The 19063-nt window shown below is 32.4% G+C and overlaps 1 protein-coding gene and 1 non-coding gene across 2 annotated transcripts; both read right to left on the bottom strand.

The window, feature by feature from the left end:
- Positions 1-7894: 7894 nt before the first annotated feature.
- Positions 7895-12891, bottom strand: LOC146914159 (S-type anion channel SLAH2-like). The gene is made up of 5 exons (XM_085717076.1): positions 12722-12891; positions 11629-11776; positions 9715-10974; positions 9374-9405; positions 7895-9264 (listed from the first exon to the last, which is right to left on the bottom strand). The coding sequence occupies exons 2-5, from the start codon at positions 11764-11766 to the stop codon at positions 8877-8879; spliced, it is 1818 nt and encodes a 605-aa protein (XP_085573202.1). The 5' UTR covers positions 11767-11776; positions 12722-12891; the 3' UTR covers positions 7895-8876.
- Positions 9514-9699, bottom strand: LOC146914160 (U2 spliceosomal RNA). The gene has a single exon (XR_015017002.1). It is a non-coding gene; the product is annotated as a U2 spliceosomal RNA (small nuclear RNA).
- Positions 12892-19063: the final 6172 nt, after the last annotated feature.

Genomic DNA, 19063 nt, shown 5'->3' with positions numbered 1-19063 from the left:
TCACTGCTTTTGAAGGAAAATGACGAAAAATATTCCATTCTTTCTCTTTTACTACTATGCAAACAAAATTAAGTTGTCACTATAATTTTGTTAAACTCTTCATTAATTTGTAGGATCTGGTTCCCCTCCCACAATGGAGGATTGAGCAAATGGTTAATTGTTATTAAATAAGCTAGAAAATTGTTAAAAAGAACCCATTTGAGGTTGACATAGTGGTTGATTTGGAATCTTGGAGTTTGCTTCTCTCGGGTTCATTCTCCTCTATCGTCAATTTCGTTGACCAAGTTCATGCAGATCTTTGCTCTGACTTTAAATAGGGCCCCACAAGTGGGCGGTGAAATTGATCCTCTTGGATTAGTCGATTATTGGATCAAATACCGAGTTTTCAATAGTCATTTGACACAATTAACATTTCAATAACCAATGGGATGGTTTCCGTTTGATTTCGGGAAGCAATTTTTTGCTGGGTCCGGCATTAACCTTTAAAAAATGGCTTATTTCGCTCTCTCCCACCTTCTCTGTATGTGAATATACACACGCACACAGTTAATGCCTTAAAATTTTGAATAAAGATGTGGTGTCTCTCTCTTTTTTATAATCGGATGGCATTGCTCTGTTGCTCCTACCGCTCCTCGGTCTCTCCAACATAAATATAACACAAGTGGTAGGTTTTGTTTTTTCTATATGAACCCCTCACTTGATCTAGCTTGCTCTTTCCATATTCATGCTATATCTAATCATATATAATATTGTTCAAACATGATCATACGGTCAATTTGGTAGAGCCAACAAGAAATGTGCTTGATATATAGCTAGGATATCAACTATCAAGTTGGCAACATGAAGAACCTGAATAATAAGTCAAAGACGTACGTGGTGCAAATTTTATGACACCAACCAAAGCTGGCACTGGCAATTTATGTACCCCCACTTGTAGCTAAAATGGTGTGACATTTTTTTTTGCAAGAAAATGGTGTGCCATGAAATTTGACATAAAATTAATGGCGTACAATATAGTTTTAACACGCCTCTTTATCTTTGTCTGTTTATATGAGAACAATATGCGTGACTATGATACCCTACAAATGCTGCTGCTTTTTTTGACAAAACCCTACAAATGCTATGTATCTATATTGCTACGAATCTTCATGAGGAATATATTTTGTCTTGCTATATATCTAAGTTTCTACGAATGTTCTAGGAGAATATATGACCACAGGCCACTAGTGGTGGTTGCACATGTTGATTATCGTTATGATATACAGATTATATCTCAAAGAATCTTTATTTTTTGTTTAGATAAATTAATTAATATTATTTGATTAAGTATTTATGTTTGGTGTAAATAAAAGGTTATAAGAATTGGCCTATTTGTTTAAATTTCAAAAAAATTGTGATAAAGGTATACATATCAAAAGAAATGAGGTACAAAATGGGAATTTTAAAATATTTGCTAAAAAATGAACCACAAGACAGAACAACTCAAGTTGTCTTGTGTTTGATTTGTAAAACTGTTTCAGATACAGGACAAATTGGAGGCAAGGGACAGGACAAAAACTGATATTTTTGTCCCTCACCAAACCACAACACAACTTTTTGTCCCACATACAAGTTGTCTAAAATATCAAAATAACATTTCGTCCCCAAAAAATCGTATAAAACAAAAAAAAATAATTCAATCATATAAAAATTTGTCCTGTGCTGTTCTACCTTGTGTTGTGCTGTTCTATCTTGTACTGTTCTGTCTAGTACTTACTGTTTTGCAAACCAAACGCACCCTTAGTAACTTTAGAAAACTTGAGGTACCAATATGCAAATTATGAAAGAGAAAAAAATGCAGACCAATATGAAAAATTCAAAAAAAATATATAGAGGGACATGTATTGTGTAAAATTTGAAACATGTTTGACAAATTCACATAATATGAAGAAAAAAAATTACAGTGACAAAAGTTAAGATTATTTTGAAACATATATAGAGATCGATATGCATAGTTGGGAAAATATGAAAAACAATTTGAAATTTATTTTAAATTAAAAAATTAATAAAGCGAAAAGTATTATTAATAACATCATCAATAAAATCAACAATAATTTTATTGATGATGTTCTCTTATTTTGTGTAGCTAATACACATAGGTACAAGTGGTTATGGATACAATCAATGAGTTTTGATCTGTTTCGGGTTTGAAAGTCAATGTGACCAAATCGAAAGCAATGTGTTCCAAGAAGGTGCTGGAGAGGACTAAAAGAGATATTAAGGGTATCTCGTTGATCCGTTTGGTTTCTAACTTGGGTCATTATTTGGGTTTTCCTTTAGTTCTTGGGAGAGTCACAAAGGAAACATACAAACATATTATTGAGAAAATGCACCATCGATTGGCTGCTTGGAAATGTAACCTATTGAATAAAGCTGGTAGAGTTTACTTAGCGAAATCAGTCACAACCTCCATACCAATGTATCATATGCAAATTAATCTTCTCACTAAAGAATTGTGTGATGGTATTGATAAGATTACTAAAAGCTTCATTTGTGGAGGAAATGGAGTAACAAGAAAGTGGAACATGGATAAATGGACCACATTTACTTCTCCTAGAAAATTTGAAGGGTTAGCTATTAGAGATGCTAAAAACACTGATTTAGCCTTACTTGGAAAATTGGTGTGGATCTTGTTACATGATAAGAACAAACTATAGGTGCTCTTGTTGAGTGCAAAATAGATTAAGCATGGATCTTTTTGGAACAGCAAAGCAACGGAAGCCCTTCTCTAGTTTGGACAAGTATATTAGATTCAACTACAAATCTTATAAAAAGTTTTAGTTACGTATTAGTGATCGAAGTTCTTCATTTTGGTTTTCTGATAGGACTAGGACGGGGAGAGTATGTCACAAGGTTGATTTTGTCAACATCTTATATACTCATCTAACGCTTAGGGAGGTTGGCTCAAATGATTTTTGGAACTGTAATTCTTTATTGACTAATGTACCTTCTAAAATTGTTGAGTCTGTTGACCAACACCTTCCTCATGTTACTTATAATGAAGAGCGACATGTTATGTGGATATGGAATTACTCTAAGATAGGGGTTTATACCTATAAATCTGGCTACGATTGGTTGTTAGCTCGCAATAGAACTTGAAACACATTAGATGATTGGTACTTGATTTGGAGAATTAAAGCGCGTGAGAAAATCCGACACTTTGTTTGGATTTGCCTCCACGAAGCGCTCCCTATCAACAATATTTGAAGAAGGTGCAATCTCACGTCTAGTGCTCTATGTGGTAGTTTCTTTCTAACTAATGAAGATGTCTTGCATTGCTTAAGAGATTGTCATTTTGCACGAGAGATTCGGAAAACTATTCCTATAAGGTATAATCGACACTTCTTCTCAACATTGACGACAAAAGATTGGATAAAGAAAGGTCTTCAATCTCAACCTCCTCAAGTCTTACTGTCCACTTTGTGGTGGGTGTGGAGATGGAGAAATCATAGAATCCTAGGTGAATACCAATGGAAGAAGTATGACGTGCTTAGATACATTCATGCATTGCATGAGGATATAGAACATTATCTACTTGGCAAAGGAACAAATGATAAGATTAGAAAGGAGGTGTGATGGCAACCTCCACCACGAGGTCTTGTGAAATTGAATGTTGATGGAAGTTGCAACTCAGAAGGAGGGATTGGTAGAGGTGGTCTTATTCGGGATGGTTTCTTCTCCAATGATGGTCAAGGTGATGTGCTATTTGATGAGCTTTTTGCAATTTATCATGGTATCACTCTTCTGCTACAACATGAAAATTCAAGAGCAATCATAGATTCAGATAGTCTAGAGGCTATTCGGTTGCTAACTCGAAGAAATAAGTTAGAGTTTCATGCATATAATTCATTAGTGCTAAGGATTCCAGTTTGATCGACCATCCCCAGATTTGCTCCTGCATCATATATTTTGAGAAACTAATTATAGTGTTGATTGGTTGGCAAAATATGAGAATTCTTCCGCTATGGTGTCACTACATGGCCCTCTTTGCCATCTGGCCTCTTAGACCAGCTGTGTTGGGACGCCTAGACACTTTTTTTTTTTTGAGCAAAGACGCCTAGACACTTAGTATGTCTTTTATGTAATTTTTCATTTGTTTGTTTTAATTCACACAAAACAATGACGATCATTTTATAACTATATCACTAGATACATATGTATATTATAGAGTCAAATTTGTACTACTAAACTTACCCCTCTTGAGCTTCAATTTAAAAATTTAATTGAATTTGATATAAACAAATATCTTAACTCTCCGGCCAGATAGAATGACATAAACTACAAAACTCTATCTTAAATTTTTAAACATTATCACATGTTTATCTTTTTGAAAGAAAACATTATCACATCACATGTTTATGATTACAAATAAAAATCTCTCAATAAATATCATATGAAATGTAATGGACTAATGGTGGTAGATGTTACTCGAAGTCCATCATTATTATTTTTTATTTAAATAGACAACTTTAGAAAATACCTAATAAAAACCTAACTGAAACGACGTTGAGCCACAAAAGTTAGGTTCTTGCTTTCTATTGATCAAACATGAAAAAGGTTTCTTGCTTTCTAAAATCCGATCTAACGATGTCAGCAATTTACATTGTTATATCATCAGACAATTGTCAATGTACATGTCCAAACTATCCAACCTCTCAACAAGTACATGTCCAAGTGTTTATATTTATTAAATTCCTTAAAAAAAATCTAATCTAATATTGTATTTCTCAAACCTTCATATCAACAAAAATATAACAATAGTGTACATGAACACCCACTCATGTCCAAAACAAGTAAAACACTTTCTTTTGGGCTAAACAATTAGTAACATAATGAAGGCCACTTGGCTAGAGTTTCTTTTATCGAGTTTATGAACATCCACACATGGTCCACTCAATTCTTTAATTGAGTTTTTTTTTTCTTCCCCCTTTAGAAAAAATAAATTTCAAAAATAAATTGAAGAAACAAAATATTAGAATGAACCAAAAGTGGAGAATGAATGAAAATGTTGAAGGATGCAAAACTATTTATTGTCATAAATCGTTCATAGACTGTAATTACAGTCAAATGATACTTTTAGAACATGCAAACTGACCAAAAAAGCATTAAACACATAACAGACTGTCCATACCTTGTCTGTAACGCTACAATCGATATTCTGAGTTAGTTCATATTATATAATCTGAATTATTCACATAGATTTTTGGATTATATAATTTGAATCGGCTCAAACTTTGTTAAAACTTGATGTTTGGAGGGTTTAGCAAGGTTCAGAACACGAGAAATTGAATTACAACAACGTACATTAATTATAAAAATTTCAACAACATAATAAATCAAACAACGTAAAACAACATAATAAATCACACAAAAAAGATCATAGATTGTCCAAACTTAAATCTTCATCTGGTATATCCATGCTAGCCTTAATTTCTTCATAAGTCTTGAGCTGAATAAATATTTTTCGAATTTCTTCTACAGATCTGACCAATGAAGCGTCAAAATTGGTCTGTCCTTTCATACTATGTTGACCAAATATTGGGAACATGGTTCTTACATCGTCGTCGTTCTTGAGCTTTAACTTGGTGAACTAAACGCTTACATCTACAACGATCAATGGACGACAATAGTCAACACTGTCCACCCTCCTTGTGTCTTTGTGGTTGAGTCGGAGGATGATTTGGTCCATTTGATCCTTCAACCGAGACATCGTGACATCAACCCGAACCTTGAAAAGATTGATGTTTCCCCCTTTTTAGTAAATTGCGTCTAAGTTGGTGTTCGGATCTACTAGATAAGTGGTCATGGTTCTTTGTTGTGTTTATAACAGTTGAACGAAGCACACCAATTTATATAAGTTTTTGTGCATCATTGACCACAAAATTGTCGGTTCAATGTGAACCACAAAAAAAAAAAAAACTCATAACTGACTAGTTCGGATTATACTATGTGAAATGTCTTAAATCCTACAAAGTACGAGTTTTAACACAGTCTTGGAGAAGTTCAGATTATATAATCCGAACAATTCTATATATGTTTCAGATTATGTAATATGCACTATTTCATAATGTGGATGGTGACTTGGTCAGCAAGAATGACTCATTGAACATGTGATCTTTGCGTTGGTCAACAAAACTTGACCACATTTTTTATCTTCATTGATGAATCGTTACACTACATGCACCCATTCTCACATATTCCCCCTATAGATATCCTCCCATCCTTCATAAATTCTCATTGCATCATATATTGTCTCCTTCTCTTTTATAATATTGTTCATGATGTCAATGTTCCATCATTGACCTTCTATACAAAAAGTCATCTCATCTTGTAGGGATAATATGAATGGTCAAAGGACAATGCCTCAAGATTTTAAGATGCTTAAATTCTAAACTCTAAACAATATAAAAGTTGATTTCACACATTCAAGATTTTGTAATTCGAACATCTCATTTACATGTTTCCAACTCCAGATGTGTCAAAATGCAATTCTATAATTTGTTCCCATCAGGTTTTTTTGGCACAAGGTGATTTTACTATGTTCAGATTCTACAATCCAACTGTGTAAAAGTCTTGAATAAAGCCGTTAGTAACAGTTCAATTGTGACTAATATGATCGATGACCCCATTTAAATTAGGCTCAATTACAATTTTAACCCTAAAGTTTCTCATGTGTGATTTTGGCCTCCCAAATTTGTTTGTGCGATTTTGATCCCTCAAGTTTATCCTCTTTCTAATTTAATAGCCCCCACTGTAATTTTGCGCAGAGTTTTAATAATTGTTGCAGCTTTGAAGAAACACACGAGTTTCTTCTGAACCAAACCTTCCTTCTTTTTAGGGTGTTATAAGGTGTGTTAACATGTCCAGTTACCATTCAATTTGACTTTATTTTTTTTTTGAAGGAATTTATTTATTTTTATTTTTAAATTATTAATATTGGATGTGGCCTAGTGACAAGGATGCCATGTTATTAAATTGCCAACTCAACGCAAAATTGGAGTGTGGGTTACAAAATCAAGGGGTAAATTTGGGGGGCCGAAATCAGTAAAAAAAAATTAGGAGGGCCAAAATTGCACAATTAAGAAACTTAGGAGGTTAAATGTGCAATTAAGCCTTTAAATTATTCCTGAAAAAATATAATATTAATTTAATTTTTTTTTCTTCTGAAATGTGTTGGTAGGTAATACTAGGAAACTTCAATCTCTACTAGCATTATTATTAACATTGATGGATGTGCAGTATGCAACCCACACATGGCAGCTTGTGGGGGATCCTTTTCATGGATTCAAGGGCAACTTTTGTTAAGAAATCAACTGATCTCAAGTTGTAGTTTTTGGTAATTTCAATGTGAATATTGCTCCTTGAACGGTCTGAAACAATTAGATCAATTGAATGCTTCTTACCAAAACAATTATCTTCATATGTTAGAGATAGATTTACTTAAACTATTGTTTTTGTTAGTATTTAAAGGTTAAATATGTTTCCGGTTTTTATAAAAATATATATATCAGTTTTTGTTTTAATCACTCTAAAAAATTTCTTTGTTCGACGGTTAACTATTGTTCGGTAGGTCTTTGTGAGCAATTATTAGGTGCTTAAAGAGCAATCCACTTATATTATTTGCCCATGGAAATTTTTAGATACCCACCATTTGCTCTCAGACACTCTAAACTGATGAAAATACCCTCAACAACGGTTAATTATTATTAGCTACTAGCGATAGTTAGCTCCAAGAACGATAGTTAACTAGCATTGTGGGCAACAATAGTTAACTATCATTTCTAGAGATAAATGTGGTCTGCAATGTTTGGATGCACAACTAGGAAACAAAATGACATGTTTGTCGGAAACACCATTTAACAAGAAGTACACCAATTTATCGTTTATAATCAACAAGACATTATACTATTCATTTAACAAGAAGTACACCATATCTAGTGAAATTGCTTCTTCATTTTCATCTTCTTTAAATTCTTATGTTCATCATCTTCACTATCAAGAGGAATTGAAATCACTTCATTTGATTCTTTCTTGGGTGGTTGATCTCCTCTTTCAATATCCTTAATTTCTCGAAACCAAGATTGTCTATCCAAAAAAGTATATTCATATCACAGCTTCCTCTTTCTTGTGTAGTTTCCACACTGTGCATGATGGAGGTATGCGACGCCCATCTTTCAAAAATACGTGAACAAAATGTTCTCGTATTAAGCCAAGACATATAAGGTAGGTATTTGGGTTTAGTGGTGGTTGTCCTCTAACCGGGATTTTTTTTCTTCAGAAATACCGATTTCATGTTTTGCCAACTCAACTACAACTTTATTGTTGAAAGTTGCAATAATGTACCATTTCTCTATTGGTGCAAATCCATTATTTTGTGAAGGGTGCAAATCATTCAAGATATATTGAAAATGTTTCTCACTTCCAAATACCGGCGTATAATCACTCTTATGATTAGTTAACTCTTTAATGAGTTCATTATGTATCACATAGCGACTATCTTCACCTACACTAACATGTACAGCTACAACTCGCAATCCACAATTACCATCTCCTAAAACATCCACATTTTTTTCAATGTATGGACACATGAACAAAGACATCCAATCAACATGAGGAATATTTAGCATTAACCATAGTAGGCCTTGGAACCGGAGTAGGCGATGGATTACCAATACAAACGCTTTCCCTTTTATGAAATGACGGTTTTGTTTCTAACATTAGAACATCTGGAAATTGTGACATTTTACCGATACCGGCACAAAAGTACCATCAAAAACATTGATGTCACAGCCTAGATCGTCGCAGACCCTTATTTAAAACCTTGCAACCGAATATTCTTATTTTGGCAAATTCTGATCGGCATCGTTTGAGGACGGTTGTGGCGTAGAATCATCCAAACTACTATCATCAGTGTTCACAAACTTCAAGTAATTTTCAATCTCTTTGGAGTCTTGGCTTCCATATCTAAACCCTAACCAGTGTTTATGTGGCTTTCTCTTTCTATCACTTATGGCAATAGCAATGTCATTAGGGAAGAGATCTCTGAAGACAAATGCATGCAATATTGTTGATAGAAGAAGTGCCATAACTGTGAATGTTGAGATTAGAGCCAATGCAACACACAATGATTTGGTGACAATATTTGGTACTTGATTTGAGTATCTTATTGTTGCAATTGCTGCACCTGTCATTGGAAAAGTATAGGCCCACCATGCAAGAGAAAATCTGTAAAAATAACATAAAAAATTAATTTATGAACAAAAATTCAATAGTATAGAGAAATTAATTAAACAATATAAGAGATGAGAGATAGGGGTGATTTAATGTAACTTACTTAAATCCTCTGAAGAAATTGATCCTGACAGCCTGTAGATGCATATAAAACTAGTGAGCAACTTTCATAAATAATGAAAATTGTTAGACTATTCTATACTGGTGTTTTATTCAATGATAATCAATTATGCATTTTTTTTGGTGGGGCGCGCCAGGTAAATGCAATGGTGCATCGCAAAGGCGACACTTGACAGACCCAATAGCAAACTATTGTGGTGGACTCTCCCCCTCAACATATAAATTTAATATCGCGTGGATAATTGGCCTATATATCAAATATTAAACTGATAAATGATAATTAATTATGATTATTTCAAATAAAAGTGTGACAATAAAACTTACCAATGAGAAATAAAGGAACAATGCAATGAAATAAGCAATCCTTGATCCATAATCAAAAGAACCTTGAATCTTAGCCCAAGCCATTGAAGCAACACTAGGAGCTGCAACAAATAGAAAGAACACTGGATGTAGCTCTTTAGGTAGTGTTGCATTAGTTGGAAGTCTTTGATAAAGCGTCACAAATAACACAGTGTAATGAGCAAGTCCAACAGCAAAGAAGAAAATAGGTCCTTCAATTAATCCCATCGATGCACCAAGTAACGCTCCAACAAAGTTTCCAACAACTGATAAATGATTTGAAGGGTTCGCCACCTTTGAAAGCCGCCTTTGTCCACCGGACATCCATTGTCCGTAAATCTTAAGCTCGAGACATAATATTGGTGCCATAAGAATGTACCATAGAGATTGATGTAGGTTTTTGGTTACGGATGGAGGAACTCCTAGTGCTAAAAACAAGAGAGCTATCCACGGTGCGAAGAAGAAGTTAACACGGATTGGATGGTAGTATTCCCGACGAACTGCTTCGAAGTAGAAAAGGAGTTTGAGAATATAGACAGCGAAAACGGTAGCTATAAGTACCGCGGAGATGTACCATAAGATTAGGTTTATTTTGGGAGTTATGTGAAGGAATTCGGTGGTAGGCGATGTGGCTAGGGTTTTCCAAAGAATTGCTTGGCTGCTAACTCCGAGGCATATACCGAACGATGAAACGGGGAACCGGAGAAGAAACGGCCATTGTTTGTCATGAGGTAGCATTATCTCTTCTGATGACTTAAGAGTTTCTAATTCTGGACCTTCCAATGCATCAAAATACCTATCAACAGGTAATGCCCTATCAAAGCTTCTTGTAGCGTTGTTACCATCTTGTGCATTTCCACTCGGTTCTTTTCCACGTAGAATCGATAATTGTCTCTCAAGTCCTCCACCAGACCATGTTTTGAACGAGTCAAATCTCTTATCTCGAAACATTTTTATTCCAGGTTGATTATAATTACGATTAGCCTTTCGAGTTTGAGAACCATCTTGTTGGTAAGTAACTCCTTTTGGCATTGGTTGAGACTTGAATTTTGGTTGTCTTGGAGGCTCAGACATTGCAATTCCTGATGGAAAATCATCTTTGATAATAACATTTTCTCCACTAAAGGAAACATTCTTGGTATTGTTGATGTTTAGTGATTGAAGTTGAGTTTCTTTATAACAAAGTGGCATGCTGACAGACATTGAAGGTTTTCTTTGATGATTGTAAGTTTCTTCACTTTCCTATTGAAAAAACATGGAAAAAAAAAGTTAGATTTTAGTTATGTCACAAGGTCTTGTTTGGATAAAGACCTTAATTAAGCGCTTACATATAAGTGCTTATATATAAGATAATTCTATAACAAAAGATAAAATAAAGTTAATTTTTTTCATATACACTATAAGTTGGTTTCATAAGCTATTTTGAAGAGGCTAATGAAATAAGAAGAAATTAATTTATGAACATGTCATAAGTTGTTTATATAAATTGCCTCAAACAGTCTCACAGGTGCTTATGTCAGGAAATAATTCAAAATAAACCAATTGAAACATACCATATTTCTATAACAAAAGATAAAATCAAGTAACAATTTTTATGCAATATATAAGCTGTTTTCATAAGCTATCCTCAAGCATTTATGGACATGTCGTAAGTTGTTTCCGTAAGTAACACAAACAGTCTCCAAATCATGAACATAAAGAGGAGTTCTAAAAGTCCCCATGAGCTTAGCTCACTTGGTAAGGGATAATGCATAATACATGCAGTGGCCTGGGTTCGAACCTCAGACACTCCACTTATTCACCTTTAAGGTGAATTTCTCTAACCGCTAGTTCCAAATGATATAGGCACTTTAAATTTTATCATAAGCAATAAAAATGACTTAAAAGGAGTCTTACTTTGGAAATTGGGCTGGGAAACTGAGATTCAAATGAATCAAAATCTTCAAGTTCATTTGATGATATATACTTTATTAGTGATGGAGTTTCTGGAGGAGAAGCATGTTCTGTGATTTCAAGAGTTATGTGATTTTCCATGCTGCTAAACCTGAAAAATATAGAAACAAAAAGTTGTGTTACAATAGAATCAATTCAAAGAATCACATAGTACAAACAAAAACTAACCACTAAAATTTTCTTAAAGGTCCAAAATATTACATAGTAATCTTTTCATACAGAATTGTTATATAGGTTTGGATCTCATCCTAAAAGCTAGCTTAAAAGATGTGGGTAATCAGAACCCAGAAACCTGAGCAACGTGGAGCAAATAACAAAACTACAAACAACTTCAACAAGAATCACATTCATCAACTTTCTTCAAAATATTTTTTCTTCTCTTTTGATAGAAACAAACAATGTCTTGTGTTTAAGCATGCACTTCCTTTCTGAGAAAATCTAAAGGCCATAAATTATGAATCATAATCAACATTTCGTTAGTAAAAATCATAATTAACATTTCATTAAAGATTCATGTTAGCTATAGCTAACTAAAACAAGAAAGTACTCATGTAGGTAGCTCGATTAATGTGCAGACTGTCGACACGAGACGATTTTAAAATAGAGGAAAATTAATCAAAATCAAAACAACAAACTGGAAAAAGTTTCTTCCTCTTACTCTCCCCAGAAGGAGAAAAAATTACTCCAAAATTTTAAAATTTCAGTTCTTAAAATCAACTCCAGAAAAATTTGTATGATTTATTAATTTGGTTATAGTCATAAATGCAATATAGCATAGCTATCAATATATCATTTCTTATGGTCATGAATTCACATGAAGAAATGAAGGGCCCATCATAATTAATTAAGAAATGAAAATCAAATCAATCATATCAACCTTTGAATTAAAGAAATCAGCAAAGCATCATACAACTACACAAATTATAATATACAAAACCTATTTGCCGACTTCAACATTGGATTAACATAACTATATGCACATATTAATGTGAAGAAAAATTAACAAAAATAAAATAAAAAAGAAAAGAAATCAAACCTTGAATATATTTTTTTGACTGCCAGAGGAGACCGGTTGTAAAACCCAGGTCTCTCTCTGGATGTAGAAAACTGAAGCTGATGATCAAAAAAAGAGAATTTAAATGTTAAAAACCATATATATGTTTGAGAGAAAAATGAAACGAAAACGTGTTAAGGTTTTGAAGTCATAAAAATAGTGAAAGGGCAATTTATTATTTATAGTGTAAAGCTGCATGTGGTAGGCTGGCCAGGTGTACATTTCATTGAATAAACCAATTTTAGTTATTAATCATGCTATGCTGGCTGCTAATTTTTTCTTCACTAATTGAATCATAATAATAATAATAATAATAATAATAATAATAATAATAATAATAATAATAACAACAACAACTAAAAGTTGGTCTAGTCAATAAGAATGGATTAATAAAAAATAATTAAGTCGTAGAGTCTATATTGAAATATGTTAAACTTTTGCGATATGACAAGCTCATGATCAGATCTATGATTCGTTTATTATTTGTTTTCAACAATATTTCAAATAGGATTACATATTACATCCAATAGAGATAGAACTTATTATGATGATGTTGGCTTCTGACGCTCCGCATATATGTTATAGGTTTGATTCTCTTCGGTACCAATTTGAGTGAGGTAATTTAACTTCTTCAAAGAGAAAAAATGCAAGAGATAGAACCTATGAGTAATTAAATTCAAAATTATTTTTCAACAATATATTTATATGTATAAGAAAAAATGTAAAGAATTCCTTAAAAAAAATGTAAAGAATTATTAATATTTTGAAAATCCTTTGAAAGCAAATGCTTATGAAAATAAGACCAAAAAGATAATTATGCCACATTTTTATTTTGATAATAAAACTTTGGTTATGTCAACTTGTATTTATATAATTAGTGAATTTATAATTTATTTATGTTTTTTAAAAACGTTTTTCCCTTGTCCTCAAAATAAGGCTTCCTTTTGAAAAACGTGTTTATTTTAATTAATTTTTTTGAGAGGATTAATTAAAAAATTATCAAAAATGAGAAAAACAAAATAATTAAATGAGGAAAAAAAATAATGTGTTGGATCAAATGAAATGAATTATTAGTCTCCTACAAGGTGACAAACCAAATTTCACATCCTGAGTAATAGATGTACAATTTAGTATCAGACAATGTCTCGAATAAAATCATCTTCATTTGAAATGGATCCCTTTTCAATTTTAATCCTCCAATTCTAAAAGGAAACTTTGATAAATGTAATTTGGCTTATAAATAAAGTTGTTCAAGGATTGTTTATGCCAAAAAAATTGTATTTTTATTTTACATAATTTATTCTACTGCAAAAAAATAATTAGGTCAATAGGACCAAAACAAATGTTAGGTCAGTTTTGTATTCTAACAATAAAATATTTATGTCACTTGTATTTATATAATTAGTACATTATATTATTTGTGTTTTTAAGGAATGTTTTTCCACTGTCTTTAAAAGCAAGCTTCCTTTTGAGAACGTGGTCATTTTAATTAAAAAGTTTATCAAAATTATGAGGGAAAAAACAAAAAGAGTACAGGTCATTGCAAATATTGAGTCCAATGAGACAATGCATAATAAGATATTGAGGTGACAGATAAGATGTTGTTAACTTCAAAATGACTTTACAATATTATTCCATGACTTAAATATTTTTCCGATTGCACAGTTGTGTTTGACAGTAGGTTGTACTAATCTAAATCTCAGATGTCTTGCATGTGTATGCCTCTGTGTTACTAGAAATCTCATATGCCTTGCATCATGGGACTATCAATTTAGTTCATATTCTAAGGGAGCAGAATATATGTGCTGATTTTATGGCTAAGAAGGGTGTCCATTCCGCTTCTTCAGCTCATTGGGATCGTCCTCTAGATTGCTTAGAGTCTCTCCTTCTGAGAGATAAACTAGCTATGTAGTGTTTAGTTTTTTTCCTTTTTTTTTCTGTTTCTTTTTGCTTTGTTACTTTGTAACACTACCAAAAAATAAAAAATCTAAATTAACCTAATAATTTTTGCCTAAATTTTTTAATGTCCATTAAATTTGGCACCCATAAATCTAATAAGGGATTCTATGAATGAAATTAAAAAGATTGAGGAAAGTTCATAAATAGTACTATTCCAATTTTTTTATGGTTACGTTTTACTAATGTAAATTGACATGATGGAGTAACCTAATAACTTTGCCAAATTTTTTTTATGCCCATCATAAAATTTAGCCCCCTATAATTCTGAAAAGGGAGTATATGTCTATGAATGAAAAAGATTGAAGAAAAACCGTAAATAGTAGTACTAATCTAAGTTGACATAAAGGAGCTAATAACCTAATATTTTTTCCCTAAACTTTTAATGTCCATAAAATTTGGCACCCATAAATATGAAAGAGAGTCTATGAATGAAGAATATTGAGGAAACCCCATAAACAGGAATAAGAAAAATGGAAACAAATGAGAGTCTATAGGTGATAAATATTCTCACCCATAGCCATTGGCACTCTCTCCAAACCCAAATAGGCGGAGTAAATTGAAATTTCAAGAATCTAATTTTGTTTTTGTAAAACCTAGCACAATTTTTTTTTTTGACCGATAAAACCTAGCGCAACTTGTTTTACCGATATTGTTAATCTAGATATCCTTCATGTATTTTGAGTTCGAACACGGTTCGGGGTTCGAGTCTAAGATCATCTACGTTATGTGTGAGTTTAAAGAAAAAATATCTAAAAGTAAATGTTAAAGAAAAATTCTAAACAAATTGGTGAAGCCAAATTATCTAGATTTTTAATAATGTGACAAACTAAGTTTCAAATTTCATCTAAAAATGGGTGGAGGAAATTCAAAATTCAAAAATCTAATTTCTTTTTAAAACCTAGAGCGTGTTATGTTTTTGTTGCTAACCTAATTCATTTGGTGATTGAAATGGTAGCTAAGTTTGAAGTATAACACCAGCTTATTAAAGTCAAAGGATTAGCACGGTTTCGAATTCCGCATTTAGTCCCTATCATGACAACGAAGATTACGCTGCAATTTTTGTTTACTTGGAAGAACACGACAATTTTCATATTTATATAGATTTTTTTATCTTAGATAGACGAAATTAGAGTAACATTAAAAATTCACGGTGGAACCGTTGTTTTGTTTGGATATCGGCTAATACCTGCTTTTGTTTTTTCAGTTTCTAGACAGACATTTTATATTTCGAACGACCTCTTTAGCACATCTTGTGCTAAAGAGACGTCTTGTGTGAATATACTCCATTTTTGGTTTTTCAAAAAAAATTAAAAAATTAAAAATTCATGCACATTAGTGAAGAAGTCGTAGTTCAATCTTCAATTTCAATATTTAATCTAACAATTTTGATTTTTTTTTTCTTAATTATTCAATGATGACTATATAGAAAACACGTGTTTAGAACAACAGTTGTCACCAACCACATTTTTCAAACCAAATTGAAAAAGAAAACTTACCGAATTCATAATATAAATAAATGGAAACGTAAGCTTATTTTCGTTTCTGATAGTCAACCAACGATGGTGATGCTGTTGTTTTAGATTATGATAACTCTTGATAAATCACAATCAAGGAGATGACAAAGACAAATGAGTAAATAAAAAACAACAAAACATTTTTCTGAACAAGCCAAAATGGAATATATTAAAACACTAAGAGTGGTTCATCTTGCACAAGGTGTGCAAAAGAGAACCACTTAACACAATACAATGTTAAGTGTTTGTTGCCGTAAAAATCACAACGAAATAATAACAAAAAAGAAGACTACACCATAACACCGATACAATGGAAAGGGTGCCGCAACTAGGCATGATAACTGAAAGCGACAGTGTGCATATTGGCCTTTAGTCATAGAAAAGACATAAACTTGACCGTGTCCGCTAAATGATCCAGATTCAAAATCTGCTGCTTAAAAATCTTGTTGTTCCTTTCCTTCCAAATAACCCAGACATAAGCAAGCCAGATTATTTTCAAGAGAGAATGTGTAAATCGCGGTAACCCAGCCATATGACCAAACTGATGAAGGTGATCACGAACTGTGTCTGGTGGTAAGAAAGAGATGCCAAACCACGCATATAGGAGATGTCACACGCTGCCAAAGATGTCACAATGAAAAAGAAGATGAAACTTCGTCTCGAAGGAACCGCAACCTCCAACACAGGAACTGTCGTCGTGAGGAAGGACTTGCCGACGAACAAGATTGTCTTTGGTTGGAAGTCTATTTCGAAGAAGTCTCCAAGCAAACACTGAAACTTTTGACCGAACTTGCTTCTGTCACACCGCATCGAACAAACCATGTTGCGGAGATGCGTCCACCATCGTAAGATACAGATAAGTCCCTTTGACGGAATAACCGTCAACAAGATCAAGGATCCACTACCACCTGTCCTGAGTGTGTTTCTGCAAAACAATATTATGCAGTACAGTCGAACACTCCGTAACCGTCTCCTCCTTCCAAGCTAAAAGGCGCCTCCTCCACACCCAGGCACCACCTCCATCCTCTCACCCTCTCCTTTCCATCTCCTGCACCGTCACCCACAACAAAACTTTTTTAATACATTAAAAAAAATACAATATTTGACTAATAATGGATTGATTTGTGTGGTAAAAAATTTCATCTCCTTAAATATTGTTAAAATGATACAGATTGCTAGAATATTTTGATATATTAGACTACGGGTTTATGTATGTGAATTTTGTTGCTAACTTTTTCAAACAAAAAAGAACACAACTACACACTTCTACTTCTCATTTTAATTAAAGTTGTTTGATTTTAAAAATAAAAGGGAAATAAAAAATTAAATTATTTTCAATAATTAAGTTAAATAATTTGTTTTATCAAAATATAAACATAAATCAAATGTTCACTCAAGCTTACTAATCGTTCTGAACTAGACTCAAGTTCAATCTAACTAATAGAGGTGTCAATTTTTTTTTTTGAAGGAATAAAGGAGACAAAGATTGTAGAACATGAAATTGCATGGATGAGTGATTTAGTAAACACTATATAGTACATATGAGATATGGCACAAGGAATAAAGTTTTTTTGGTATTTTCATCATGCAGTTTACTTGTGTGATTTTTTCCATGCATGGATGACGTGGATGAGTGTATCTCATTCAAACATTTCTTTCATTGCTTTGGAAGGACAATGACAAAAAATATTCCATTCCTTCTCTTTTACTTTCTTTCATCCATTCAAAAAAATACTTTTTCTGTCCTTTCTTTACAAACTAAATCAAGGTGACACACACCGTAGCTTTAATTATATTAGTAGCTTTTATTTTTTCTTCTTAGATTATGTAGCTAGGTAGTTTTTGGATTTGAATTCTCTCCTACCACTTCTCTCATGTTGTCGGTGCTACCAGCGGCGAAGCTAGCATAAATTTCATGCAGGAGCCAAATTTAAAGAAAAAATAAAATATTTTTTTTGAATAAAATATTTATAAAACCAACATATTAAATTTAACGATATAATATATCTTTAGTCTAATAAATTATAACTTTTTAGGTTTAGTCACTACAAAAATAATTATTCAATTTTTGTCGCAAATTTTTACAATTCAAGAGTGCTTTTAGTCATGCATTTAATTTCATAACAACAAATTAGGGATTAACATTAAACAAATTCTTAGGAACTTAACTTAAAAATTGTGAGTGTTCCAGAGATTAAATCCAAATTTAATCTTAAACTTAACCAATATATTAACAAAAATTCAAAATAATTTGCACTTACATGAAATTTAAGTTAAAGCAATGACAGAAAATAAAAATTGGTAAGCTATTTAGAAAAGTTGGGCACAATATGTTTCAAAAAGTCAATTTTATTTATAATTGATTGTATATAAAATAGACTAATAATGTCCTTTTCAATGTAAACAAATAAGTTATTTGCAAGAAACTCGTTATATTTTAATTTGTTTTTTACTATTGTTTAGCAAATTTTTGTTCTTAAAAAAGTTTTCTCTATATTTGTTGTTGAGACTGAAGTGTCAAATTAATACAAATAATCTATCAATCGTGTAATAATATTTCTTATTTATGCTAATTTTCAACAATTAAATTTGTTTGGGGTAGCTAAATATATTTTATTTGGGGTAGCTAAACATAAAAACATACATAACCATTCAAGAATAATATTTATTTTGGGGTAGCCATGGCTACCTCATGTTAGTGAAGGGCTACGCCCCTGGGTGCTACATTAATCTCAATCATTCGGCCCACCTGTTTTTTCTCTCTCATTTGTTTTGTTTTTTTTTTGATTGCAAGTCAATCAACTATTGGATTAAGAAAATGAGGGATGACTGGACAAACAGGGCAAAAGAG

This window comes from Medicago sativa, chromosome 6, assembly GCF_051527215.1.
Source record: "Medicago sativa cultivar Bolivia chromosome 6, Bolivia_mono, whole genome shotgun sequence".
Classification (NCBI taxonomy): domain Eukaryota; kingdom Viridiplantae; phylum Streptophyta; class Magnoliopsida; order Fabales; family Fabaceae; genus Medicago; species Medicago sativa.
The sequence above is the reverse complement of the archived record's forward strand: the minus strand, read 5'-3'. Positions and strand labels throughout refer to the sequence as shown.